At 45.2% G+C, this 27,314-nt stretch overlaps 1 protein-coding gene and 1 non-coding gene across 2 annotated transcripts; both read right to left on the bottom strand.

Moving 5' to 3' along the window:
- Nucleotides 1-1,159: 1,159 nt before the first annotated feature.
- On the bottom strand, nucleotides 1,160-16,162 carry KLHL35 (kelch like family member 35). The gene is given in 7 exon segments (XM_067466460.1): nucleotides 1,160-1,471; nucleotides 3,389-3,577; nucleotides 6,775-6,963; nucleotides 7,788-7,844; nucleotides 9,271-9,389; nucleotides 11,931-12,115; nucleotides 15,234-16,162. Coding segments are annotated over 7 exon segments (1,857 nt in total). The 3' UTR covers nucleotides 1,160-1,282.
- A 3,954-nt stretch (nucleotides 16,163-20,116) lies between these two features.
- Nucleotides 20,117-20,190, bottom strand: TRNAP-UGG (transfer RNA proline (anticodon UGG)). Its single transcript has one exon. It is a non-coding gene; the product is annotated as a tRNA-Pro (tRNA).
- Between the last annotated feature and the right edge of the window lie 7,124 nt (nucleotides 20,191-27,314).

The raw sequence follows: 27,314 nt of genomic DNA, 5'->3' as shown, positions 1-27,314 counted from the left end.
TTCAGTGTCAATGTTGACTTTAATGCAACACTGACAAGAAACCAGGCAAAGAAAAATGAGATAGAAGGCAAGGAAAAAAGAATGAAGGAGAAGGGAGTCATAGGATCACAGAGTTGGAAGGAGTCCTATGGGACATCTAGTCCAACCAACTACTCAATGCATAATCTCCAACTGAAGCATCCCCAGCAGGCAGCTGTCCAGAGAAGGAGACCCCTACCATTGGTTTCATTGATGAAGTGCTCTGTCACGAATTTCCTTCTAATGTTGAACTGAAATCTGTCCTTCTCTAACTTCAGAGGAAGGAGGAAGAGGACAAGTAGTGGGAGAAGGAAAAGATGAAGGAGAAAAAAAAAGAGAGGAAGAGAAGAGGAAAGAGGAAGTGGAAGAATAACATAGGAGAAGGAGCAGGGGACCGAGCTGTGATGCAGTTACCTGAGAGCTAGCTGCATTAAATCACTACTGACGAAGAGGTCATGAGTTCGAAGCCAGCCTGGGCCAGTGAGCTTCCGGCCATTCGTCTAGCTTGCTGTTGACTTATGCAGCCGAAAGCTGCATTTGTCAAGTAGGAAATTTAGGTACTACTTATGTGTGTATGTGGGGGGGTGTAATTTAACTAATTTATGATGCCATAAAACCTTCCAGCAGCATGCAGAAGAATGAGAAAGTACTTCATCAAAGACTCGGTGTCACAATGGACGGTGAAGTGGCAGCTCCCCCTGTGGCCAAAATTGAGCCAGAATCCAGAAGTTGGAAAAGCTTGGGCACAGATGGAATGTTAGATTGCCTCTGTTGTTGTTCATTCGTTCAGTCACTTCCGACTCTTTGTGACCTCGTGAACCAGCCCACACCAGAGCTCCCTGTCGGCTGTCACCACCCCCAGCTCCTTCAGGTTCAAGCCAGTCCATCCATCTTGCCCTTGGTTGGGCCCTCTTCCTTTTTCCTTCCTTTTGCCTCTACATCTGTCTATCTATGTTGTATATCTAACTGGAATCGAATGTTTGCCATGTGTATGTGCATTGTAATCTGTCCCGAGTCCCCTGCGGGGTGAGACGGGTGGAATATAAATACTGTAAATAAATAAATAATAAATAAATAAAGTGAAGGAGATCAGCACTCACATAAGCAGTCACAGACCTCAAGACCACACTTGGCACAAAGATTCCCATAATATGTAGGGGAGGAATCCACCTTTTGCAGGGAAGGGGGCATCCCAACTCAGTGTCCTTTTGAGATGGGTTGGAAGTGTCATGGGGAAGAGGGAAGGAGACCAACAGGCACCATGTCATCTACTTGTGTGCCTCAGGATGGTCCCACATCCATGGTAACTGGTGCAGCGCTGCAGAGGGGGCTGTGGTTCTAGGGTGCCTGTTGCCACATCCAAAGCGAAGACCTTGTCAGTGCCTTGCCCGTTCTCATCTCTACCTCCCAGGATGAAGATCTTGCCATGGCAGACGGTGACTCCACAGCTCTCCTGACGGAAGAGAATGAGACTGGTATGAGTACAGAACTTACTTCTAAGTAAACTAACATAACCTTGTGAGTCAACTGAAAGGTCTGGTTGGCAAAGATGGCAGAGCTATTGGTTGTATTAACCCAACACATTTGAACACACATGGTTTTTGGGGTGCTTACTTTTGACACAGCTTTGAATTAGGACTTTTTAAAACAATAACCCCAAACCCTCCAGAATCAGAAGATATTGGGAGTTGTAATCCAAAAATATGACATTTCTCAATCCTTGACTTTTTCCTTTTAATAAGGTAAAGTCCTTCCCCTGACATTAAGTCCATTTGTGTCCACCTCTGGGGTGTGTTGCTCATCTCCATTTCTAAGCCGAAGAGTTGGCATTGTCCATGGACACCTCCAAGGTCATGTGGCTGGCATGACTGCATGGAGCGCCGCTACCTTCCCTCCGGAGAGGTACCTATTTATCTACTCACATTTGCATGTTTTTGAACTGCTAGGTTGGCAGAAGCTGAGGCTGACAGCGGAAGCTCATGCCGCTCCCCGGATTCGAACCTGTGACCTTTTGGTCAACAAGCTCAGCAGCTGAGCGCTTTAACCCACTGTGCCACTGGGGACTCCTCTCCTTTTAGTGGATCACCACAAACTGACAAACATATTTTCAGATGTGCCCTGTTTCTAATCTTTGTCTTTTATACTGGCTTTGTTTGTCAGTTTCCTTTTAGTAGATCACCACAAACTGACAAACAAAGCCAAGTATAAATGACAAAAGGGCTGTTGTAGGTCTCTTCGGGCTATATGGCCATGTTCTAGAGGCATTCTCTCCTCTATATTCTCTCCTCTAGAGGAGAGAATGCCTCTAGAACATGGCTATATAGCCCGAAAAAACCTACAACAACCCAGTGATTCCGGCCATGAAAGCCTTCAACATTACATACATGACAAAGATTAGGAATTCAAAAAGCTCATGAAGCTGGAAAGTTAAAGAGCCTCTGTGTGTCTGTCTATATATGTTGTGTGTCTATGGCATTGAATGTTTGCCATGTATATGTGCATTGTGATCTGCCGTGAGTCCCCTGCGGGGTGAGAAGGGTGGAATATAAATATTGTAAACAAACAAACAAACAAACAAACAAACAAACAAATAAATAAACTTCTGGCCAGAGGTAATATACAAGTAGTCTCCCAGATGTATTGTCAAAGGCTTTCATGGCCGGAATCACAGGGTTGTTGTAGGTTTTTCCGGGCTATATGGCCATGTTCTAGAGGCATTTTCTCCTGACATTTCGCCTGCATCTATGGCAAGCATCCTCAGAGGTAGTGACACCTCACACCTAGCTCCAACAGACAAGAGTCCTTTGTCCCACCCTGGTCATTCCAGAGATATATAAACCCTTTTTCCTAGTTCCAACAGACCTCACTACCTCTGAGGATGCTTGCCATAGATGCAGGCGAAACGTCAGGAGAGAATGCCTCCAGAACATGGCCATATAACCCGGAAAAACCTACAACAACCCAGTCTCCCAGATGTTGCAACTACCAGCATTCTAAACCACTGACTATCCAGGCTATGGATGCTGTGAACTAAAGGACAACACTATCTGGAGAGCCACAAGACATTGAAAAGTCTCCAAGCTGGTGTCCCAAAAAGCAAGTCAAACCAAAGTTGGGAAGAATATGGCCATCTGGATAATGCTGCAGCTCCTAGTATCCCTTGCTTTTAGATTTGCAGGTTGAGGTTGCTGGGACTTGTAGTTTAGCAACATCTGGAACTGTATGAATTTCCACCCTGAGTTAGTCCCACGTTTTCTTTATCTCACCAACCTTGCAGGAAACTGTTCTGAACAATTAAGGTCAGAAATTCCTGGCTGGCATACTGCGATCCTCTTTATCCCCTCCCCTTCCCTCAAGGCATTGTCCTTACTAGAGGTTCAGACAAAGATGCCACTCTGGTCCATGTATCATTCAAGGGATTGTAGCTGAAGACATGACTCAGGAGCCCACCCACGACATAAATCAAGTTGTCCAAACTGACAGCGTTGATGCATCGCTGACCGAAAGGAGCAGGGGACAAAATCCTCCACTGATTTTTCTCCGGGTCATAACACTGGACCTGGAAGAGGAAATAATCAATGATTAACAGATATACAGGTATATAGTAGGTTGTACACTTCAATGAGCATGAAGGATGCAGAACCCACGCAAAAATGATAAAGCCACAGAAAAAACACTTCACTAGGAAGGTTTAGGTAAGCATTTCTCAACCTGGAGGTCGGAGCCCCTGAAGGGTAGTGAGGGTGTGACAGAGAGGTCGCCAAAGACCATCAGAAAACACAGTATTTTCCGTTGTTCATGGGGGTTCTGTGTGGGAAGTTTGGCTCAATTCTATCATTGGTGGCGTTCACAATGCTCTTTGATTGTAGCTGAACTATAAAAAGGTAAAGGCAAATGTTATACCCTGACATTAAGTCCAATCGTGTCCGACTCTGAGGTGTGGTGCTCATCTCCAATTCTAAGCCGAAGAGCCGGCATTGTCCATAGACACCTCCAAGGTCATGTGGCCAGCATGACTGCATGGAGCACCGTTACCTTCCCACCGGAGTGGTACCTTTTGATCTATTCATATTTGCATGTTTTCAAACTGCTGGGGTGGCAAGAGCTGGGGCTGACAACGGAAGATCACGCCACTCCTCGGATTCGAGCCTGCGACCTTTTGGTCAACAAGTTTAGCAGCTCAGTGGTTCAACTCACTGCACCACCGGGGGCAGTGAACTATAAATCCCAGCAATTACAACTCCCAAATGTCAAGGTCTATTTTCCCCAAACTCTACCAGTGTTCATATTTGGGGATATTGAATATTCATGCCAAGCTTGGTCCAGATCCTTCATTGTTTGAGTTCACAGTGCTCTCTGGGTGTAGGTGAACTACAACTCCAAAACTCAAGGTCAATGCCCATCAAACCTTTCTAGTATTTTTTGTTGGTCATGGGAGTTCTGTGTACCAAGTCGGGTTCAATTACATTATTGGTGTTCAGATTGTTTTTTGATAGTAGGTGAACTATAAATCTCAGAGACTACAACTCCCAAATGACAAAAAAAAATCCCCTCCAAACCCACTAGTATTCAGATTTCGGTGTACTGAGTATTTGTGCCAAATTTGGTCCAGTGAATATAAATACATCCTGCATATCAGATATTTACATTACGATTCATAACAGTAGCAACATTACAATTCTGAAGTAACAACGAAAATAACGTTATGGTTGGGGGTCACCACATCATGAGGAATTATATTAAGGGGTCACGGCATTAGGAAGGTTGAGAGCCATTGGTCTAGATGGCTCTCAAGAAGAATTCAAACAAATAGCCAACACCTGTAGGGAAAAGGTCCGCAAGGCTAAAGCAAAAAACGAGCTCAGACTTGCCAGGGACATTAAAAACAATAAAAAGGGCTTCTATTCTTATGTCAGTAGAAAAAGGAAAAACAAGGAGGCGATAGGACCTCTTCGAGGAGAAGATGGGGCAATGCTGACAGGGGATAGGGAAAAGGCAGAACTACTTAATGCCTTCTTTGCCTCGGTCTTCTCACAAAAAGAGAGTCTTCAACCTCAGCAAGATGGAGTGGACGAGGGTTTGGAGGACATCCAACCCCAAATTGGGAAAGAAGTCGTTCAGGAATACCTGGCCGCTCTTAATGAGTTCAAGTCCCCAGGGCCAGATCAACTACACCCCAGAGTATTGAAGGAACTAGCGGAAGTCATTTCGGAACCATTGGCAACCATCTTTGAGAGTTCTTGGAGAACGGGAGAAGTTCCAGCAGATTGGAGGAGGGCCAATGTGGTCCCAATCTTCAAGAAGGGAAAAAAGGATGACCCAAACAACTACCGTCCGGTCAGCCTCACGTCGATACCGGGCAAGATTCTGGAAAAGATTGTTAAGGAAGTGGTCTGCAAACACTTAGAAACAAATGCAGTCATCGCTAATAGTCAACATGGATTTATCAAAAACAAGTCATGTCAGACTAATCTGATCTCTTTCTTCGATAGAGCTACAAGCTGGGTAGATGCAGGGAATGCCGTGGATGTAGCGTACCTGGATTTCAGTAAGGCCTTCGACAAGGTCCCCCATGACCTTCTGGCAAGGAAACTAGTCCAATGTGGGCTAGGCAAAACTACGGTGAGGTGGATCTGGAATTGGTTAAGTGGACGAACACAGAGAGTGCTCACTAATGCTTCCTCTTCATCTTGGAAAGAAGTGACAAGTGGAGTGCCGCAGGGTTCCGTCCTGGGCCCGGTCCTGTTCAACATCTTTATTAATGACTTAGATGAAGGGCTAGAAGGCATGATCATCAAGTTTGCAGACGACACCAAATTGGGAGGGATAGCCAATAGTCCAGAGGACAGGAGCAGAATTCAAAACGATCTTGACAGATTAGAGAGATGGGCCAAAACTAACAAAATGAAGTTCAACAGCGACAAATGCAAGATACTCCACTTTGGCAGAAAAAACGAAATGCAAAGATACAGAATGGGTGACGCCTGGCTCGAGAGCAGTACGTGTGAAAAAGATCTTGGAGTCCTCGTGGACAACAAGTTAAACATGAGCCAACAATGTGACGTGGCGGCAAAAAAAGCCAATGGGATTTTGGCCTGCATCAAGAGGAGCATAGTGTCTAGATCTAAGGAAGTAATGCTACCCCTCTATTCTGCTTTGGTTAGACCACACCTGGAATATTGTGTCCAATTCTGGGCGCCACAATTCAAGAGAGATATTGACAAGCTGGAATGTGTCCAGAGGAGGGCGACTAAAATGATCAAGGGTCTGGAGAACAAGCCCTATGAGGAGCGGCTTAGGGAACTGGGCATGTTTAGCCTGAAGAAGAGAAGGCTGAGAGGAGATATGATAGCCATGTATAAATATGTGAGAGGAAGCCACAGGGAGGAGGGAGCAAGCTTGTTTTCTGCTTCCTTGGAGACTAGGACGCGGAACAATGGCTTCAAACTACAAGAGAGGAGATTCCATCTGAACATGAGGAAGAACTTCCTGACTGTGAGAGCCATTCAGCAGTGGAACTCTCTGCCCCGGAGTGTGGTGGAGGCTCCTTCTTTGGAAGCTTTTAAACAGAGGCTGGATGGCCATCTGTCAGGGGTGATTTGAATGCAATATTCCTGCTTCTTGGCAGGGGGTTGGACTGGATGGCCCATGAGGTCTCTTCCAATTCTTTGATTCTATGATTCTATGATTCTAGATCCTCCAGAATGACATTGGAGGGCTTACAAATGCTTGCTCTTCCTGAGAGTGTCTGATTACCTTGTCTGTGTTAGCAGTGTCATCCAGAGCACCTCCAATCACATAGAGCTGGCCAAGGCAGGAGACCACTGCAGCCGAACTCACAGCCAGAGGCAAAGGAGCCACAGTCGTCCAGCAATTCAAGAAGGAGTCGTAGCATTCCACGCTGGCCAGGCGGTAGACACCATCATAGCCCCCCACTGCATAGATCTGCCAAGGAAAAGCAGAAACCAAGCACTTTGAGATATCTGGAGAACAAGCTCTATGAGAAGCGGCTTAAAGAGCTGGGCATGTTTAGCCTGCAGAAGAGAAGGCTGAGAGGAGACGTGATAGCCATGTATAAATATGTGAGAGGAAGTCATAGGAAGGAGGGAGCAAGCTTGTTTTCTGCTGCCCTGGAGACTAGGACACAATGGAACAATGGCTTCAAACTACAAGAAAGGAGATTCCACCTAAACATGAGGAAGAACTTCCTAACTGTGAGACCTGTTCAGCAGTGGAACTCTCTGTCCCGGAATGTGGTGGAGGCTCCTTCTTTGGAAGCTTTTAAACAGAGGCTGGATGGCCATCTGTCAGGGGTGCTTTGGATGCGATTTTCCTGCTTCTGGACAGAATGGGGTTACATAACAGTTTAAATAATGCACCAGTAAGGCCTTCTTGCGGACCACGATGAGAATTTCGGGGGGGGGGGGCTGAAGCTCCTCAAGCCCCCCCTCCCCCCCTCCCCCCACTGGCTACATGCCAGGATCTGGACCAAACCTGGCATGAATTCTCGATATGCCCAAATGTGAACACTTTTGGAATTCGGGGAAAATAGACCTTGACATTTGGTCTCATCCAACTCTATGATTCTATGATTCTGTCTAGTAATTTCTGTAAAATAAATATTAAGGATTCAGCTGTATGCTAATCCATTTTAGTGAGTTTGATAACCTTGACTTTGACATTAGCTGACGTCTCCCCATAGCCTGTATTGTTTGCTGAGTGCTGCCATTGTAATATGCTAAAAATGCTATAGTTGTTATATTATGTACCCAAGGCTAACAACCAGATATTATGGCTCCATGCAGTGCCAGACCTCTAAGAACAGCCTGTCAAGTCACAAAGAAGCTTTTGATAGATGTTGTGCTGGTCACATAGATAAAGATTATCACATATGCATTAGATATTGCTCTCTCACAGTTTGTCTTTCTCAGTGTAACTCTGAAATACTATAAAATACCAGGGTAAAATACCAGGGTAAACGTTCTCTATCTCAACCAATCATATCACATGCCAATATTACCTTGTATTAGTAAGGAAGTATTGGTATGTGATAAAACTTTGGTGTGTCTTTTCTTTCCCATGAAGTTGTATCACATCTACACTGAAATGGTTTTCGCTGGTTCGTGAAGCAGTAAGCACTGAAGTGTTAGTTCAGCGACGGAAACAGTTAAATAAACATGTGCACAGAGGCAGCTCATCCATTACGCAAAGTAAGCGGTCGCAGAACACTTTTTTTTGCCAGGGGCGCAGAGGCGCCTCTGTAAATGCCCCTCAACTGCCACTTGAAGAGCGTCCCCTCAGCTCACAACAGCCCTAGCAGTCCGGGGGGAGCCTTGGCTTTCTTGCCTCGCTGCCGGGCGATCCTCTTCCCAAAGGGGCCGGGCCCTTGAGCCTCACCTAGCCCCTCTCGTTCCTGCTCCACCCGGCCACCGGGTGCGCGAGCAGAGCCGGCGCTCAATCATTCTCCACATTTGATCCCTTCCCCATGACTGGCTCCCTTTCCCAATCCCCCGGCACTCCACCCTCCTCCTCTCCTCTCCCCAATCCGCGGATGGGCCAAGGAGCGGAGCCGCCATGCCTAGCCCGCTTCAGGTCCGGAGGCGTGTCTGAAGACCCCAGCGTGCGCATCAAAAGTCGCCTCTTCTCCTGACTTTCTCTTCAGCCATTGGGACCAAGAGAGAGAGAGAGAGAGAAAGAGAGAGAGCCCCTCCGGCTGGAGGAATCTCCCACCTCCGCTCCCTCCTTTGTTTTTGCGCCTACCTTCAGGAAAGGTGGGCATCTCCACCTCTGTCTCTCTCTCTCTCTTCAGGCACGCCTCCGGACCCTAAGCGGGCCAGGCAAGGGAGCAAGTGCGGCAAGTGTAGTTACTGGGATGTATAGTTCACCTACAATAAAAGAGCATTCTGAACTCCACCAATGATGGAATTGAACCAAATATGGCACACAGAACTCCCACGACAAACAGAAAATATATATCAATGATTGGTTGAGGGGGGAGGGGGCGCCAAAATACTGTTTGCTTACCATTGAAAATCACCTAGAGCCGCCTCTGCATGTGCAACATGATTTTTTGGAAGCTTTTCTTTTCTGCTTATCTGCCTCCACTAAGGATTACTTGCTCTCTTGCTACAAAGCTTTTGCAAAAAGATTATGTGTGTGCATGCCTCTTTTATCACTAGCTCTGTTCCTACTTGGAGTTGCAGACTACTGGAGTTTCAGGAACAGCCAACCTGAAGAAGTAAACAGAGCTACCTTTCCACAGAGAGCAGTCATTTTGTGCCTCCATCGGCCCTTTTGCAAGCAGGCAACCTTGAGCCAGACGTTCAGCCGGGAGCTCAATAGCCAGACATCTCTGGTGTTGATATGGCCTCCTTTGAAAGCAAAGGCAAAAGGGGTTTCCATAAAGTAGTGTCATGAAAAATGCCAAAGACATAGCTTTGGGAGGAAGGATGTAGTGAAATATTGAAAATAGTTTAGAACTCATTTTTTTCCACTAGCTGTGCCCGGCCACACGTTGCTGTGGCCCTCAGAAAACAGAGGAATTGCAGACATGAAACAGTCTGGGCCAGGTAACACCTCCCAACAAAGGTATCCTGCAGGCAGGAAGAAGCCAGGGTTTGAAGTTGCAAGGCTATTAAATGGTAATCAAGGTGGGCAATTGCAACACTCACACTTGGGTCAAGTAGAAAAGAGTTCTTTCTCCCACCTGGACCTTTTATAGATCTATAAAGAGAAGCCTCCCACAGGATAGTAAAATATCGGGGCACACCCTGAGGAACATCTTTGGAGAAGGCCAATTCTTTCACACCAGAAGCAACCCTGCAGCTGTTTGTTTGTTTTTCCCCCGTGCAAGAGGGGGGCGGGGCCAGGGGGGTCATTTTTGTGCACGTGCTGTAACATCTTTTTGCTTTTGGGGGTTTTCAAGTCCTTGCCGTTTTGTGTTTGGTGTTTTTTTTTTTTTTGAGTGATGGTCACTTGTTGGGTTGGTAGGTGTCTTGTGTCCAAATTTGGTGTCATTTCGTTCAGTGGTTTTTGAGTTATGTGAGTCCCACAGATGAACATTACATTTTTATTTATATAGATGTTACTGAAAAGCCAAGAAGCCAGTCCTGAAAATGCAATTCATTGTCCACTTTTTGGTCCCAGAAGAAATCGTAGAATTTATTCTTTATTTATTTATTTATTGTTTATTTCAAAGTTTTCTATACCGAGCTTCTCACCTCTTAGAGGGACTCAGCCTGGTTTACAACCATAAAAACATACAATCAGTAAAATATCATAGTTCATAATTACAATAACACATTTAAAATAACAACTATATTTAAAACTACGGTGGTCAGTCGTCATATTAAAAACAAGTATACCTCATCTTTCATCCACAATCCTAGGGTGCTGTCTCATTCATCGAAAGCCTGACTCCACAACCACATCTTCACCCATTTTCTGAATGTCAGGATAGACGGGGCGGTTCTGACCTTCAGTGGGAGAGAGTTCCAGAGTCGCGGGGCCACCACCAAGAAGGCCCTGTCCCTCGTCCCCACCAGGCGCGCTTGTGAGGCCGGTGGGACCGAGAGCAGGGCCCCTCCAGACGATCTTAGTGGTCTTGATGGTTCGTAGGGGAGAATACGTTCGGAGAGGTAAACAGGGCCGGAGTCGTTTAGGGCTTTATAGGTTAACACCAGCACTTTGAATTGTTCTCGGAAGCTAATTGGCAGCCAGTGGAGCTGGTGTAACAGCGGAGTGGTGTGCTCCCTGTACCAAGCACCCGTTAGTAATCTGACTGCCAAGCGTTGGACTAGTTGGAGCTTCCAGGCAGTCTTCAGAGGCAACCCCACGTAGAGAGCGTTGCAGTAATCTAAGCGGGATGTTACCAAAGCGTGGACTACCGTGGCCAAGTCAGACTTCCCAAAGTACGGGTGCAGCTGGAGCACAAGTTTTAATTGTACAAAAGCTCCCCTGACCACCGCTGAGACCTGGGGTTCCAGGCTCAGCGATGAATCCAGGAGAACTCCCAGACTGCGAACCTGAGCTTTCAGGGGGAGTGTGACCCCGTCCAGCACAGGCTGTAACCCTATGCCCTGTTCGGCCTTACGACTGACCAGGAGTACCTCTGTCTTGTCTGGATTTAGTTTCAATCTGTTGTCCCTCATCCAGTCCGTTACAGCGGCCAAGCACCGGTTCAGGACTTGAACAGCCTCATTAGTAGCAGATGGAAAAGAGTGATAGAGTTGGACATCATCTGCGTACAGATGACACCGCACCCCGAAACTCCGGATGATCTCTCCCAACGGCTTCATGTATATGTTAAACAACATAGGGGACAGTACTGAACCCTGCGGGACTCCACAGTACAATGGACGCGGAGTCGAGCAGGAGTCCCCTAGAATCCTAATGCTGGAAGAAATCCCCAGAGCCATCCAGTCTAACCCCCTTCTGACATGCAGGAGTATGAAATCAAAGCAGTTCTGACGGATGGCCATCCAGCCTCTGTTTAAAAACCTCCAGAAAAAGAGACTCCGCTATACTCTAGCCAGAGAAATCAAACTAATTTTTATCGAGGGCCACATCAATGGTGGCCTTCCAATCATATCCACAAGCCTTGTATTCAAATTCAAGCCCCTCTCTCTTGACTAAATAGAATAAACTGCAGTCTTCCAGATGTCACTGTGTCACAACTTCCATCAACCCTAACCATGATGTCTAATGATGAAGAATAAGGTGTAGTCCAGCACCTGGAGGGCCACATAATGGCATGGAAAGCTGGATTCAGCCACATGCCTTGAGTATAACACATGTCAAGGCCCAAAGAATAGCTTTGGGGACACATGTGACTGCGCTACTTATCCCACCTCTGCTCATATTTGGGTTCTCTTCCATGGCATCTACTATGATATTCCTTGAGATCGTCTTACCTGAGATATAGACATCATTCTTCAGGGTACAGGCTGCAAACTCCGATTTGGTATATCCAGGCAAGTTGGGGAGTGGCTTCCACTGGCCGCTCTCTGGGTGGAAGGCATCCACAAAAGGGAGCTTCAAAAAGCCTTTCTTGTCACAGCCCCCAATCACAATGATCATCTCAGCTAATTCCATGAATCTGGAGCAAGAAAATATCTTTTAAGCTGTAATAGCTGCTGTGGTATAGTAGTTCAACTTTTGGACAGCACCTTCATACTACATAATGATAGCACTTTGATTACAATGTATTGTTGAAGGCTTTAATGGCCGGAATCACTGGGTTGTTGCAGGTTTTTTCGGGCTATATGGCCATGTTCTAGAAGCATTCTCTCCTGACGTTTTGCCTGCATCTATGGCAAGCATCCTCACTAACTCTGAGGATGCTTGCCATAGATGCAGGCGAAACGTCAGGAGAGAATGCCTCTAGAATATGACCATATAGCCCGAAAAAACCTACAACAACCCACTTTGATTACACTTTGAATGCCATATCTCTGCCTTATGGCATCGTGGGCTCTGAATCCTAACTGTTCTTCTCTGCACTGCAAATTCCAGAATTTGGTGTAATTACTCCCCAGAAGATAGACCAGTGTTTTTCAACCTTCCTAATGCCACAACCCCTTAATACAGTTCCTCATGTTGTGGTGACCCTTCATCACTGTAATTTTGCTCCTGTTATGAATCGTAATGTAAATATCTGATATGCAGGATGTATTTTCATTACTGGACCAAATTTGGCACAAATACCCAATACGCCCAAATTTGAATACTGGTGGGGTTGTGGGGATTAATTCTGTCATTTGGGAGTTGCAGTTGCTGGGATTTATAGTTCACTTACAATCAAAGAGCATTCTGAACTCCACCAATGATTGAATTGAACCAAACTTGGCACATGGAACTCCCATGACCAACAGAAAATACTGGAAGGGTTTGGTGGGCACTGACCTTGGGTTTTGGAGTTGTAGTTCACATACATCCAGAGAGCACTGTGGACTCAAACAATGATGGATCTGGACCGGACTTGGCACGAATACTCAATATGCCCAAATGTGAACATTGGTGGAGTTTGGGGAAAATAGACCTTGACATTTGGGAGTTGTAGTTGCTGGGATTTATAGTTCATTACAATCAAAGAACATTCTGAACTCCACCAACGATAGAATTGGCTCAAACTTCCCACATGGAATCCCCATGACCATCAGAAAATACTGAACTCCACTAATGATAGAATTGGGCCAAACTTCCCACACCAAGCTGCCATGACCAGCAGAAAACATTGTGTTTTCTGATGGTCTTTGGTGACCCATCTGGCACATGTCCTGACCCCCAAGTTCAGAAATGCTGAAATAGGGGGATGAAGAAACCTCTTGAAAAGTGCAATTGCTTGGAAAAGAATTATACAGTTTATACAACTGAATGAGGTTGCCTCTCTTGTGAAATCTTGCAGAAGGCACGTCTCCTTCCATAATAATGTTTATTCCAGAGTAAGGCACCAACCCAGTTCTAGCTACAATTTTGGTTTGTTTTGAATGCCCTTGATTTCATGGCTATAGAAAGCAAGAGGAGAAATGCAATGTGGTTTGAGTATTGGACTAGGACTCCATGAAACCAGGGTCCAAATCCCTCATGCGGACAACACCAATGACACCATCAGTGTCAAAAGAATTGTCAAAACCATTTTGTGCAATGTTTCCCAATGATTTTTTTGTAGTTAGATTCAACTGCAAATATGTTGTCATGTACCTGACTTACCTGTACTACTTCAATATATCTACAAGGCTAAAACTTTCTATTGGTTTGCTTTTTGAATCTTCTAGTAACCATGGGCTTCAGTCAAAGGAATTACCCAATTACAGTGGACTCTCAGTTAACTAGCACCTGTGGGGACTGCTAGATGCAGAATAAATGTAGTTTCTGGTTGCTTGAGAGTAATGGATTCAAATTACAGGAAAGGAGATACCACCTGAACATTAGGAAGACCCTCTTGCCCATGAGAGCTGTTCAACAGTTGAATTCTCCAACTTGGAGTGTGGAGCCTTTTAAACAGAGGCTGCCATTTGTCGGGGGTGCTTTGATTGTGCTTTTCCAGGTGTTGGAGTTAGCATTGCGACTGTGGCGCAGCTGGCTGAGAGTCAGCTGCATTAAGTGTGGTGGGGGCTCCTTCTTTGGAAGCTTTGAAACAAAGGCTGGATGGCCGTCTGTCAGGGGTGATTTGAATGCAATATTCCTGCTTCTTGGCAGGGGGTTGGACTGGATGGCCCATGAAGTCTCTTCCAACTCTTTGATTCTATGATTCTATGATTCTATGACTACTGACTGAAAGGTCATAAGTTCGAAGCCAGCCTGGGTCGGAGTGAGTTTCCGACCATTTGTGTAGCTTGCTGTCAACCTTTCCAGCCCAAAATACAGTTGCATCTATCAAGTAGAAAATTTAGGTACCGTTTATGCAGAGAGGCTAATTTAACTAATTTACAATGCCATAAAATCTCCAGCAAGCAGGCAAAAGAATGAGGAAGTACTCCATCAGTGTCACAAGTGGACAGTGAAGCGATAGCTCCCCTGGTGGCCAGAATACCCTCATGAAAGCTGGAAAGTTAAATAGCTTCTGCGTCTCTGTCTAAATATGTTGTGTATCTATGGCATTGAATGTTTGCCATGTATATGTACATTATAATCCACCCTGAGTCCCCTGTGGGGTGAGAAGGGTGGAATATAAATACGGTAAATAATTAAAAATAAATAGATGGACCATGTATTCTCATTCAACTCTATGATTCTGTGAGAGTAACTATTAAAATAGGCCAACTAATATTGTTTCTATATTACAAAAACAGGTTGGCAAATGCCGTATTATATCTTCATTTCCCCCAGTTGCCTGAGTTCTGGTTAACTGTCTTCTGTGTAATGATGCTTCACACCTTGATGAAACCATCATCAAGGCTTGCATACACTACAAGCACATAATATTTTAGATGTTGGAAGCTTTAGTCTTTGATTTTCTCAAATATTATTATATTTTAGCTACAATGTTGTCATCTGGTTTGGTTCATGTAGTAGGTCCATGGTCGTCTGTTTTGGTCCATGGAGGTGACGCTATGAGTTTCCGCCCTGGGAGACACCAATTCTAGTGATGTCACTGCCGAATACTCTCTGAACGAAAGAAGAAAGCCATGGCAAACTATAGGTTGGAGTCGACTAGAAGACACATAACAACAACAGAAAGCAAGCAGAAATTGTTAGTAATTTTCCCCTTTTACCTTCTGGGTCTACATCGTTGAGAGTTGACCTCTGTTCCCAGGATGTAATATTTGCGAGCTTCTTGCAGCAATGGGAGACACTCCTTGGACTGATGGATGATTCTGTCCACTTCCACCTTCTCCAGGAAGTACAGGGGGTCCAAGAGTGGGAGGCGAACATGTTCCAGAAGGTCCTTCAGAGCCCCTCTCCTGGAAGCCACGTCATGGCGGACCCATCGCATGAGGGCTTCCAAGACCACCTCCTCTTTAGGGACCACCAGCCAGTCACTCGAGAGACATGCTCCAAGTTCCTTGGCATCAAGCTCCAGGAATTCCTCATGATGAGACACCTCCACAAACCCTTCCAGGACCAATCTCCTGCTCTTCTCAGCCAGAGAAGAGATGGAGAAGGAGTTGGCGAACCTCATGATGCCCAAGCAGTTGCGAGGGTGAAGCTGTCTTTCCAAGAAGGCGACGCAGGCATCCTTGAGTCTGGGAATCTGGAGCAAGTTGGACAGCTCAAGGAGGCCTTCTACATTGTCCTCTTGGATGGATACATCCCCACCATACATATAATCCAGGACGAGGCTCATGCTGGGAGCAGACATGGCTTGAAGATTGACAATGCCTTGGCAGCCTTCCTCGAGCCTCCCAGCAAACATGGCCCGGAAATAGGTACTGTTGGCAGACAAGGTGGCCCGGTGGCAAGGAAATCTCTGCCCGCCCATCACCAGCACCACATCTGTGAAGATGCCATCCTGCCGATAGGAGTTGAGGGTCTGAAGGATCTGCTCAGCATGGCAAGACCCTCTGAATAGTTTAATGGGAAGCCTTTTGCTCCTTTGGTCCAGGAGTTTGGTGTTATCACTGCTGTTGGCACTGTAATTGGATTCTTCTTTCATGACTTGGTACATTTTGGTCTGTAGAATAAATATATGCAGGTTGAGCATAACTTATTCAAAAATCTGAACTCCAAAATACTCCACATGGGTGGATGATATATAGCAAAACCTCTATTCCATTATGAATTTCAGATGGTTTCCTTAGGCAGGCAATGTTTAGAGGTACTTTTGTTGGATCCTCCAAAATACAATCTACACCACATGGTATTTGCTGGCAGGTTCTAATCCAAGTTCTAATCAGGGCTGACTCTGCTTAACTTCCAAGAACAGACAGTATCTGATGTTTTTACAGTATTTAGTCCCCCGGGATGATATAGTGGTTTGACTATTACTCTGAAGATCAGGGTTCAAATCCCTGCTTGGCTATTGACGGTAAAGGTTTTCACATGACATTAAGTCTAGTGGTGTTTGACTCTGGGAGTTAGTGCTCATTTCCATGTCTAAGCAAAGAGCCGGCATTGTCCGTAGACACCTCCAAGGACATGTTGCCAGCATGACAGTATGGAGTGCTGTTACCTTCCCACAGGAGCAGTAGCTATTGATCTATTCACATTTGCATGTTTTCAAACTGCTCGGTTGGCAGAAGATGATGCTAACAACAGGAGCTCACCCTGCTCCCCAGATTCAAACCGCTGACCTTTTGGTCAGCAAGTTCAGCAGCTCAGGAGTTTAACCCACTGCTCCACCACACTGGGTAATCTTGTGCTAGTCACACACTCTCAGCCTCAGGCAAAAGCAAAGGCACTCTGAAGAAAGCTTGTCAAGAAAACCCCATCTTGTTGTGTGCCTTCAGGTTGTTTTACGGCAACCCTGAAGTGAACATATAGCATTTTTGAGACTGAGAATGTGTGGCTTGTTTAAAGCCACCAATACTGGCTGCCAGTCTATTTCCAAGCACAATTGGTCTTGGCCTATAAAGCCCTATACGGCTCCTATACGGCTCTGGCCCAGCTTACTTGTCTCCCTCTACGTTCCACCTCGCAGTTTAAGATCCACCGGAGAGGCCCTGCTCTCGATCCCACCAGCCTCGCAAATGCATCTGGTGGGGGCGAGAGACAGGGCCTTCTTGGTGGTGACCCCCCCTTGTGGAATTCGCTCCCCAGCAAGATTAGATTGGCGACCTCTCTCCTTTCCTTTAGGAGAAAACTTAAATTGTAATTTTGGAGCCAGGCTTTTGACTAGCAGGCATAACAGCACTTTGGACATTGAACTGGACCATATGATTGTTATTATAATGGAAATGGTTATATGACTGTATAAGTAATGTTATTTTTTTTAATCTACTGTGTATTTATGGTTTTATGTTGTTGTTATACTGTGATATTGCGGCATCAAATTGTTGCCAGTGCTAGCTGCTCTGAGTCCCCCGCTCAGGGATTGAGAAGAGCGGGATAGAAATGTTGTAAATAAATAAATACATTTCCATGGCTGAGCAAGGATTTGAACCCTGTGTTTTACAAAGATATATTTCAGTGCTCAAACCAGTATGCCACACTGGCTCACCTAAGGTCCCCTTTACAGTCACCATAAGTTGGACATAACATCAACACACACATCAACAGTAACGAAGTTTAACAAGACACTAGCACTCTCTGGCAGAAAAACCAAAGTCCTCTACCAAAATTAAATATCCAAAGATGTCATTACGAAAGAAGCCGGATAGATCCAACTTTTTTCCTAGCTGTGGAGTTCAGAGCAGCTTAAAAAACACACAGAAAAGAATATTGCTAAATTTCCACTTCTTTATAACATTTAAACTATTAAAAAAACAATAATTATTTACAGCAGTACAACACAGAAAAGCTTTTTTAAAAGTCAGTCCTTAAAGTCCTGCCTGAATACAAAAGTTTCCCAACAAAGTGACAAGATGTTCAGCATGGAAGGGAATGTCAAAGTCTGGAGGCAGCTACCAACTCAAAGCCAACCTTAAAAACTCTGCCATAGGCACTGAGAACTGGGAAGCCCTGGCCCTTGAGCGCTTCAGCTGGAGGTCAGCTGTGACCAGCAGTGCTGTAGAATTTGAAGAGGCATGAATGGAGGGTGAAAGAGAGAAATGTGCCAGGAGGAAGGCATGTCAAGCCAACCCCAACCAGGACTGCCTTCCACCTGGAAACTGATGCCCCCACTGCGGAAGAAGATGCAGGTCAAGAATAGGGCTCCACAGTCACCTTCGGACCCACCGCCAGGACACTGATCTTGGAAGACAATTCTACTTGGACAACGAGAGATCGCCTAAGTAAGTAAATAAGTAAGTAACCAACTCAGTCTTCTCTCATATCCCAAATAAATATGAGACTTGGGGCGCATCTACACTGTGGAATTAATGCAGTTTGACACACTTCAACTGCCAGGGCTCTATGCTAAGGAATCCTTGGAGTTGCAGATGTTCTTGAGCCTGCTGTAACATTGAGCCATCACAGTTAAAGTGGTGTCAAACTGCATTAATTCTATAGTGTAAAGATCTTAAAGTTTTGGCAAGCTGTTATGAGCAAATACACCCCTTCTGACAGCTTGATTCTAAGCTTGATGCCTCTCAGTTCTTGTGGGTTTTTTCGGGCTATATGGCCATGTTCTAGAGGCATTTCTCCTGACGTTTCGCCTGCATCTATGGCAAGCTTCCTCAGAAAGGAAGCTTGCCATAGATGCAGGCGAAATGTCAGGAGAAATGCCTCTAGAACATGGCCATATAGCCCGAAAAAACCCACAAGAACTGAGTGATTCCGGCCATGAAAGCCTTCGACAATACCTTGATGCCTCTGTTTGGAAGGGATTTCCTTACCTGCTAGGTCCGGATGAGCATCACTCCGACATTGCAATGATTAACAGCCAGACACTGCTATTCCAAAGAGCGAGACAATCTTCGCCATTCCAGAATGGATGGAAACCCACCATCAAAAGATGGGCAAGGTATCCTTTTTGGCTCGTACAGGACAAAGATTCCCCCAAAGCATCTTTCCTCCAAACCACGCAGCAGAGAGACACGTAGAAGCAGCTTTTGTTCCTCCTCTTATTCTGACGCTTGCTGCCCAAAGGATTGGCGTGGCATTTGCTGCAGCTGTCAATGAATAGTCTCCGCAGGAGGAGGGTCTCTCCTAGCCCCCCTTCTGCCTCTAAAAGGGAGAATCTGAGGACGGCAGGAGAGACAGAGAGGTTTAGCCCAAGGGACAGCTTACAGGCCACGGCCCATCTGGAAAACCGATTGGGATCCCAGCGGGAGCAATTGATTTAATCCATGGCTTTGCATCCAGAAGAAATTAATGGCAGAGTCACCTGGATTAAAGGCTCTATCAGTAGCCTAAGTTCCATCTCCATGAGCTGGACTCCATTGGATATCAATGTATGCCAAATACTATATTCATGCCATCATATTTTCATAGAATCATAGAATCAAAGAGTTGGAAGAGACCTCATGGGCCATCCAGTCCAACCCCATTCTGCCAAGAAGCAGGAACACTGCATTCAAATCACCCCTGATAGATGACCATCCAGCCTTTGTTTAAAAGCTTCCAAAGAAGGAGCCTCCACCACACTCCGGGGCAGAGAGTTCCACTGCTGAATGGCTCTCACAGTCAGGAAGTTCTTACTCATGTTCAGATGGAATCTCCTCTATTGGAAGTTTGAAGCCATTGTGTCGCATCCTAGTCTCCAAGGAAGCAGAAAACAAGCTTGCTCCCTCCTCCCTGTGGCTTCCTCTCACATATTTATACATGGCTATCATATCTCCTCTCAGCCTTCTCTTCTTCAGGCTAAGCATGTCCAGCTCCTTAAGCCGCTCCTCATAGGGCTTGTTCTCCAGACCCTTGATCATTTGAGTCGCCCTCCTCTGGACACATTCCAGCTTGTCAATATCTCTCATGAATTGTGGTGCCCAGAATTGGACAAATATTCCAGGTGTGGTCTAACCAAACCGGAATAGAGCATGGGGAGCATGACTTCCCTAGATCTAGACACTATGCTCCTATTGATGCAGGCCAAAATCCCATTGGCTTTTTTTTGCCGAAAGGGCTCATCCGGGATTTGAACCCGGGACACCTCTCGGACCCAAACCGAGAATCATACCCCTAGACCAACGAGCCAACTGTCATAAGGCAGGCCTCCTATCCATCTTAATTAGTTTAATTCTAAGGCAGCATCCATTGTACAGGCACACTCATTTCGGTTCCACCACCAACAAAAAAATACATAAGATGTCCTTAGGATTTAATTTTTTAAAAATATTTTTATTGATAAGTTTTATAGAATTAATAACTGCTGTGCTGGTCCAGCTGTACCAGGAGATCCAACTTTATTTTCTTTCTGTTATCTGTTTGCAGTCATAGGGCAGGCCTCCTATCCGTCTTAATTAAGCTTTGGTTCCGCCCCTTGTTCAGGGCTCTGGGAGGGAAAGGAGAATTTTTTTTTGGTCAGTCTCTCATAAGGAAGCTAAACTTTATCACAAGTGAGACTGGCGGGGACGAGGAGCAGGGCCTTCTCGGTAGTGGCCCCCCACCTGTGGAACTCACTCCCCGGGGAGATCAGATCAGCGACTTCCCTTCTCTCATTCAGGAAAAAGCTGAAAACTTGGATGTGGGACCAGGCTTTTGGAAACTCTAGCAGCTAAAAAGAAAGACCATAATGATGGGCAAATAATGACGAAACGTAATGGACCTATGGAACTCGAAACACTGACCATGAGACTGTTTACTATTGTGTTATTGTGTTATATATTGATGTTTTTAATCTGTTAATTGTTTAATTATTTTAATTGTTTTATATATGTATGTATTTGGATATGAGCATCGAATTGTGCCTTCTTTTTGTAAGCCGCCCTGAGTCCCCCCTCGGGGGTGAGAAGGGCGGGGTATAAGTAGCAGAAATAAATAAATAAACTATAGGACATAGACCAGCTCGTCCCGTAGGAAAGCTTCTTTTCTCAATAGCATCCAGGGGAAACAGAAATTCCAGGGAAAAGGTCCCAAGGCTCTGGCTGAGAGCTCACACCCTCTCATCCTCACAGCAATCAGAGGGAAAACAGCCCTGAAGTTCTCAAAGAATTCTCTGAGGAGGACAGCACTACAGATCCATGGAACTCCAGATAAAATATCTTCAAGCCTCAGCTGGTAGGTCTACTCGATACTCAGATGCATTTGGAATCGGTAGTAGGTTCCACACCGATGAGGCATAGATAGTAAGCAGCCTGGGAGAGGTTAAAAAGGGGTTTTTCTACAGAGAAAGTTTAGTTAATCAAAGTCAGGTACCAGTCCATTGAGGACTAGACTAAGAAAGCCTTGAAGTGTTGTTTGAACCATTGAAGATTTGTTGTTTGTTCCATAATAAAGACTGTTTTGCATCATCAAAGACTCTAAAGACCATCACTTCAGAAAAATCCCTGAGAACCTCTCTTTGAGGCGCCCTGGCTTCCCACTGGGCTTAAAAGTATACGTCCTATAGAAAAGTACAGCTGTTGCAGGCCCAGCACACGACAGAACAAATGCACTGAAATTTTTAACAGCGAAAGTGGGAGAACATATTCATTGTTGATAGGAAAGCAGTGGAAAGAGAGAGAGTAGTGATTTACTAAAAGAAGAAGAAAAAGAAAAAGAGAAAAAACAGAAAAATTAGCAAAAAAAATAGTAAAAAAGTATTAAAAAATATGGAAAAATTCCAAAAGAAAAAAGAAAAAAAAAGACTTCCATCTGGTCTTTGAGGGTCTTTAGTGTCTTTTTTTTCTGCATTGTGGAATATATTGCTTCCTTGCTGTTGTCTTCTCTGCCTGTGATTTACTCTCTTTAAGTAATAATCTCTCTTTTCCATTGTCTAAAGTACCTTTTTACCGGGTCCCAATTTGTGTGATTCTTTGGAATTCCTTGGTTTGGCGTCAGCCAATAAGTTAATTCGTCCATGTTCATTGTTGTTGTTGTTGTTGTTCATTCGTTCACCTCATGGACCTCATGGACCAGCCCACGCCAGAGCTCCCTGTCAGCTGTTACCACCCCCAGCTCCTTCAAGGTCAGTCCAGTCACTTCAAGGATGCCATCCATCCATCTTGTCCTTGGTCGGCCCCTCTTCCTTTTGCCTTCCACTTTCCCCAGCATCATTGTCTTCTCTAGGCTTTGCTGTCTCCTCATGATGTGGCCAAAGGACTTCCACTTTGTCTCCAGTATCTTTCCCTCCAGTGAGCAGTCGGGCTTTATTTCCTGGAGGATGGACTGGTTGGATCTTCTTATCTCCAAAATTTTGATTTGCTAGTCTTCTTTTTGAGGAATTTCTTTCTGTCTCCAATTCTTAGCGCATTCAATTCTGGCTGCAGTAGTTAGGTAGTTGAACAATATCTCCTTATGATGTCCTTGTGATTTAAGATGCACATTTTAAAGATGTTTATAAGTGTAACAACTCAACAAATATCTTGGTTTGTTTTTTTTTTTTTACTTTGACTATTAATGGCTATTACAGTAGACCCTCCCTTAAACCCATGGGGACTGGCAGATGCCGGGTAAATGTAGTTACCCCTAAAGACACAGGTCCGCAATCTGGGGGTCCTCCTGGACTCACCACTGATGCTTGAGGATCAGGTGTCAGCCATGGCCGGGAGGAGCCTTTTAAACAGAGGCTGGATGGGCATCTGTCAGGGGTGATTTGAATGCAATATTCCTGCTTCTTGGCAGGGGGTTGGACTGGATGGCCCAGGAGGTCTCTTCATAGAATCATAGAATCAAAGAGTTGGAAGAGACCTCCTGGGCCATCCAGTCCAACCCCCTGCCAAGAAGCAGGAATATTGCATTCAAATCACCCCTGACAGATGGCCATCCAGCCCCTGTTTAAAAGCTTCCAAAGAAGGAGCCTCCACCACACTCCGGGGCAGAGAGTTCCACTGCTGAACGGCTCTCACAGTCAGGAAGTTCTTCCTCATGTTCAGATGGAATCTCCTCTCTTGTAGTTTGAAGCCATTGTTCCGCGTCCTAGTCTCCAAGGAAGCAGAAAACAAGCTTGCTCCCTCCTCCCTGTGGCTTCCTCTCACATATTTATACATGGCTATCATATCTCCTCTCAGCCTTCTCTTCTTCAGGCTAAACATGCCCAGTTCCCTAAGCCACTCCTCATAGGGCTTGTTCTCCAGACCCTTGATCATTTTAGTCGCCCTCCTCTGGGCACATTCCAGCTTGTCAATATCTCTCTTGAATTGTGGTGCCAAGAATTGGACACAATATTCCAGATGTGGTCTAACCAAAGCAGAATAGAGGGGTAGCATTACTTCCTTAGATCTAGACACTATGCTCCTATTGATGCAGGCCAAAATCCCATTGGCTTTTTTTGCCGCCAATCACATTGTTGGCTCATGTTTAACTTGTTGTCCACGAGGACTCCAAGATCTTTTTCACACGTGCTGCTCTTGAGCCAGGCATTGTCCCCCATTCTGTATCTTTGCATTTCGTTTTTCCTGCCAAAGTGGAGTATCTTGCATTTGTCACTGTTGAACTTCATTTTGTTAGTTTTGGCCCATCTCTCTAATCTGTCAAGATCGTTTTGAATTCTGCTCCTGTCCTCTGGACTATTGGCTATCCCTCCCAATTTGGTGTCGTCTGCAAACTTGATGATCATGCCTTCTAGCCCTTCGTCTAAGTCATTAATAAAGATGTTGAACAGGACCGGGCCTTCCAACTCTTTGATTCTATGATGTCTAGCTTTTCGGTGCCTAGGAGGTTGTGCTCAAATCCAGCCACAGGGGAGTGCTGTCGCTCCATTCTCTATGACAAAGAGCCATCAGGGCTTCCTCCTTCCTTTTGGTCACCAGCATTTTCTGAACTTTTTCTTTTATTGTGTCATAAAATATCTCCCCCGCTTTTTAGCGATACCTATTTTTTCTTACAGCTATGAGCTGTTTTCAAACTGCTTAGGTCAGTGATGGGTAACCTTTTGAGCTTGGTGTGTCAACATTTGCCAAAAACCTGAGCATAACTTAGGTGGAGTATCACTTTGACAAAAAAACCCCATAATTTTGCAATATTTATAGTTTAAATAAGAAAAATGTATAATCCATGCTGAGTTATTTGAGTGAACAATGCTCAAACGTGCAGATGTTTAATTTGTAGAGCCTTTTACAAACTTAAGGATGGAATTAGATTGGCTCTTATAAGGTGTATTTCTCTGTATGTGGCCACATGTGTCTGTGTGTCATCAAAAATAGCCATGCGTGTCAGTGCTGACACGCGTGTCATAGGTTCACCATCACGGGCTTAGGTAAACAGTGATCTGGGCTGACAGTTAGGTGCTCACCCTGACCCCAGCTTCAAACTGGCAACCTTTCAGTTGGTGGATCTTATTGCTGCTGGTTGTGATTTTACCAAGTGTGCCATAGGACAGTGGACAGTGTTTTGCAAAAATTGTTGTGTAGAGCAGTGGTTCCCATCCTGTGGCCCTCCGGATATTTAGATGCAAGATGTGAATATGATGTCTGTTGTTAAAATGTCCTTTCACCTTTTACCTAACCTCAGAGCTGGAAATGCTATTGGGTTGCAAATCCCATTATCCCTGATCAGGGGCGGCTCAACCCATTAAGCCATGGCCCTGATGCCCGACCACCGTCTCCCAAAGCATTTGCTCTATTCCGAACTCAAGAATGGAAAACGAAATATTGGAGGACAGGAAAAAAGATTTAAAGATGGGCTCAAAGTCAACCTTAAAAACTGTGGCATAGACACCAAAACTGGGAAGCCCTGGCCCTTGAGCACTCCAGTTGGAGGTCAACTGTGACCAGCAGTGCTGCAGAATTTGAAGAGGCATGAATGGAGGGTGAAAGAGAGAAACGTGCCAATAGGTAGGCGCGTCCAGCCAACCCCGACCGGGACCGCCTTCCGTCTGGAAACCGATGCCCTCACTGTGGGAGAAGATGCAGATCAAGAATAGGGCTCCACAGTCACCTACGGACCCAACGCCAGGATACTACACTTGGAGGACCATCATCCTCAAACTATGAGGGATCACCTAAGTAAGCAAGTAAGTAATGGCAGTGAGCCATCAAGACCTTAGCAAGGCTGTTGAGGACAGTGATTTGGAGGTCTCCGATACGCAGGATGATTCCCACCTGTATGCCACACGTTGCTGTGGCCCAGTCTGGTGATCTGGAAAATATAGCAATGAGAAAGTGTTGGTTTCTAATATATGTAATTCCTTTATGCCTGTGAGTAAACAGTATTTCTTGTTGTTTCTTTGTCAGTGTTGATGTGGAGAGTGTGTGGTTTGCCTACTCTGGAATATGCAACATATCATAAGTCCTTCTTTCAGGGTCTCTTTCAAATCTATGATACTATATCTCTCTCTGTGTGTGTGAATCATATCTATCTATCTATCTATCTATCATCTATCTATCTATATTTATGACTGGATGGCTCTTTGTCAGGAGGGCTCTGATTACATTTTCTTGCCCTGGTGAAGAGAGTTGGACTGGGTGGCCTTAAGTATTTTCTGTTGGCCATGGGAGTCCTGTGTGCCAAGTTTGGTTCAATTCCATCATTGATGGAGTTCAGAATGCTCTTTGATTGTAGGCGAACTATAAATCCCAATGACTACAACTCCCAAATATCAAGGTCTATTTCCCCCAAACTCCATCTGTGTTCATATTTGGGCGTATTGAGTGCTTGAGCCGAGTTTGGTCCAGATCCATCATTGTTTGAGTCCACAGTGCTCTCTGGATGTAGGTGAACTACAGCTCCCAAACTCAAGGTCAATGCCCACCAAACTCTTCCAGTATTTTCTGTTGGCCATGGGAGTCCTGTGTGCCAAGTTTGGTTCAATTCCATCATTGATGGAGTTCAGAATGCTCTTTGATTGTAGGCGAACTATAAATCCCAATGACTACAACTCCCAAATATCAAGGTCTATTTCCCCCAAACTCCATCTGTGTTCATATTTGAGCGTATTGAGTGCTTGAGCCGAGTTTGGTCCAGATCCATCATTGTTTGAGTCCACAGTGATCTCTGGATGTAGGTGAACTACAGCTCCCAAACTCAAGGTCAATGCCCACCAAACCCTTCTAGTGTTTTCTGTTGGTCATGGGAGTTTTCTGTTGGTCATGGGAGATGCAGATCAAGAATAGGGCTCCACAGTCACCTACGGACCCAGGATACTACACTTGGAGGACCATCATCCTCAAATGATGGTGGATCACCTAAGTAAGTCAGTAAGTAATGGCCCTGAGCCTTCAAGTCCTGAGCAAGGCTGTTGAGGACAGTGTGCCAAGTTTGGTTCAATTCCATCATGGATGGAGTTCAGAATGCTCTTTGATTGTAGGCCAACTATAAATCCCAGCAACTACAACTCCCAAATGACAAAATCACAGTTTTTTGAGTGATGGTCACTCCTTGTGCTGTGAGACGTTTTGTTGCCAAATTTGGTGTGATTTTGTTAATTGGTTCTTTTGTTTTTAAGGAACTCATTATGCACAGAGCATTTTTATATAGATAGATAGTAATATCCGCTGGAGAATGGAGAAAGGCAGGGAATTTCAGAAAAACATCTATTTCTGCTTCATTGATTATTCTAAAGCCTTTGACTGTGTGGATCATAATAAATTGTGGCAAGTTCTTGGTGGGATGGGCATCCCAAGCCCCCTTCCCTCTCTCCTGAGGAATCTGTACAAGGACCAAGGAGCAACAGTCAGAACTGACCACGGAGGAACAGACTGGTTCAAGATTGGGAAAGGCATATGGCAAGGCTGCATCCTCTCCCCAAACCTTTTTAACTTGTATGCAGAACACATCATGCGAGGATGTGCGGGGCTGGATGAATGCAAAGCTGGGGTGAAAATTGCTGGAAGAAACATTCACAACCTCAGATATGCAGATGACACCACTCTGATGGCCAAAAGCGAGGAGGAGCTGAGGAGCCTTCTAATCAAGGTGAAAGAAGAAAGCGCAAAAGCCGGGTTGCAGCTAAACGTCAAAAAAACCAAGATTATGGCAACAAGAATGATTGACAACTGGAAAATAGAGGGAGAAAATGTGGAGGCTGTGACAGACTTTGTATTTCTAGGTGCAAAGATGACTGCAGATGCAGACTGTGGCCAGGAAATCAGGAGACGCTTCCTTCTTGGGAGGAGAGCAATGTCCAGTCTCGACAAAATAGTCAAGAGTAGAGACATCACACTGGCAACAAAGATCCATTGCCTAGTCAAAGCCATGGTCTTCCCTATAGTCACCTACGGATGTGAGAGCTGGACCTGAGG

This window comes from Anolis sagrei, chromosome 3 (assembly GCF_037176765.1).
Source record: "Anolis sagrei isolate rAnoSag1 chromosome 3, rAnoSag1.mat, whole genome shotgun sequence".
Taxonomy (NCBI): Eukaryota; Metazoa; Chordata; class Lepidosauria; order Squamata; family Dactyloidae; genus Anolis; species Anolis sagrei.
Note: the sequence above shows the minus strand (reverse complement) of the source record. Positions and strands in the feature narration are given on the sequence as shown.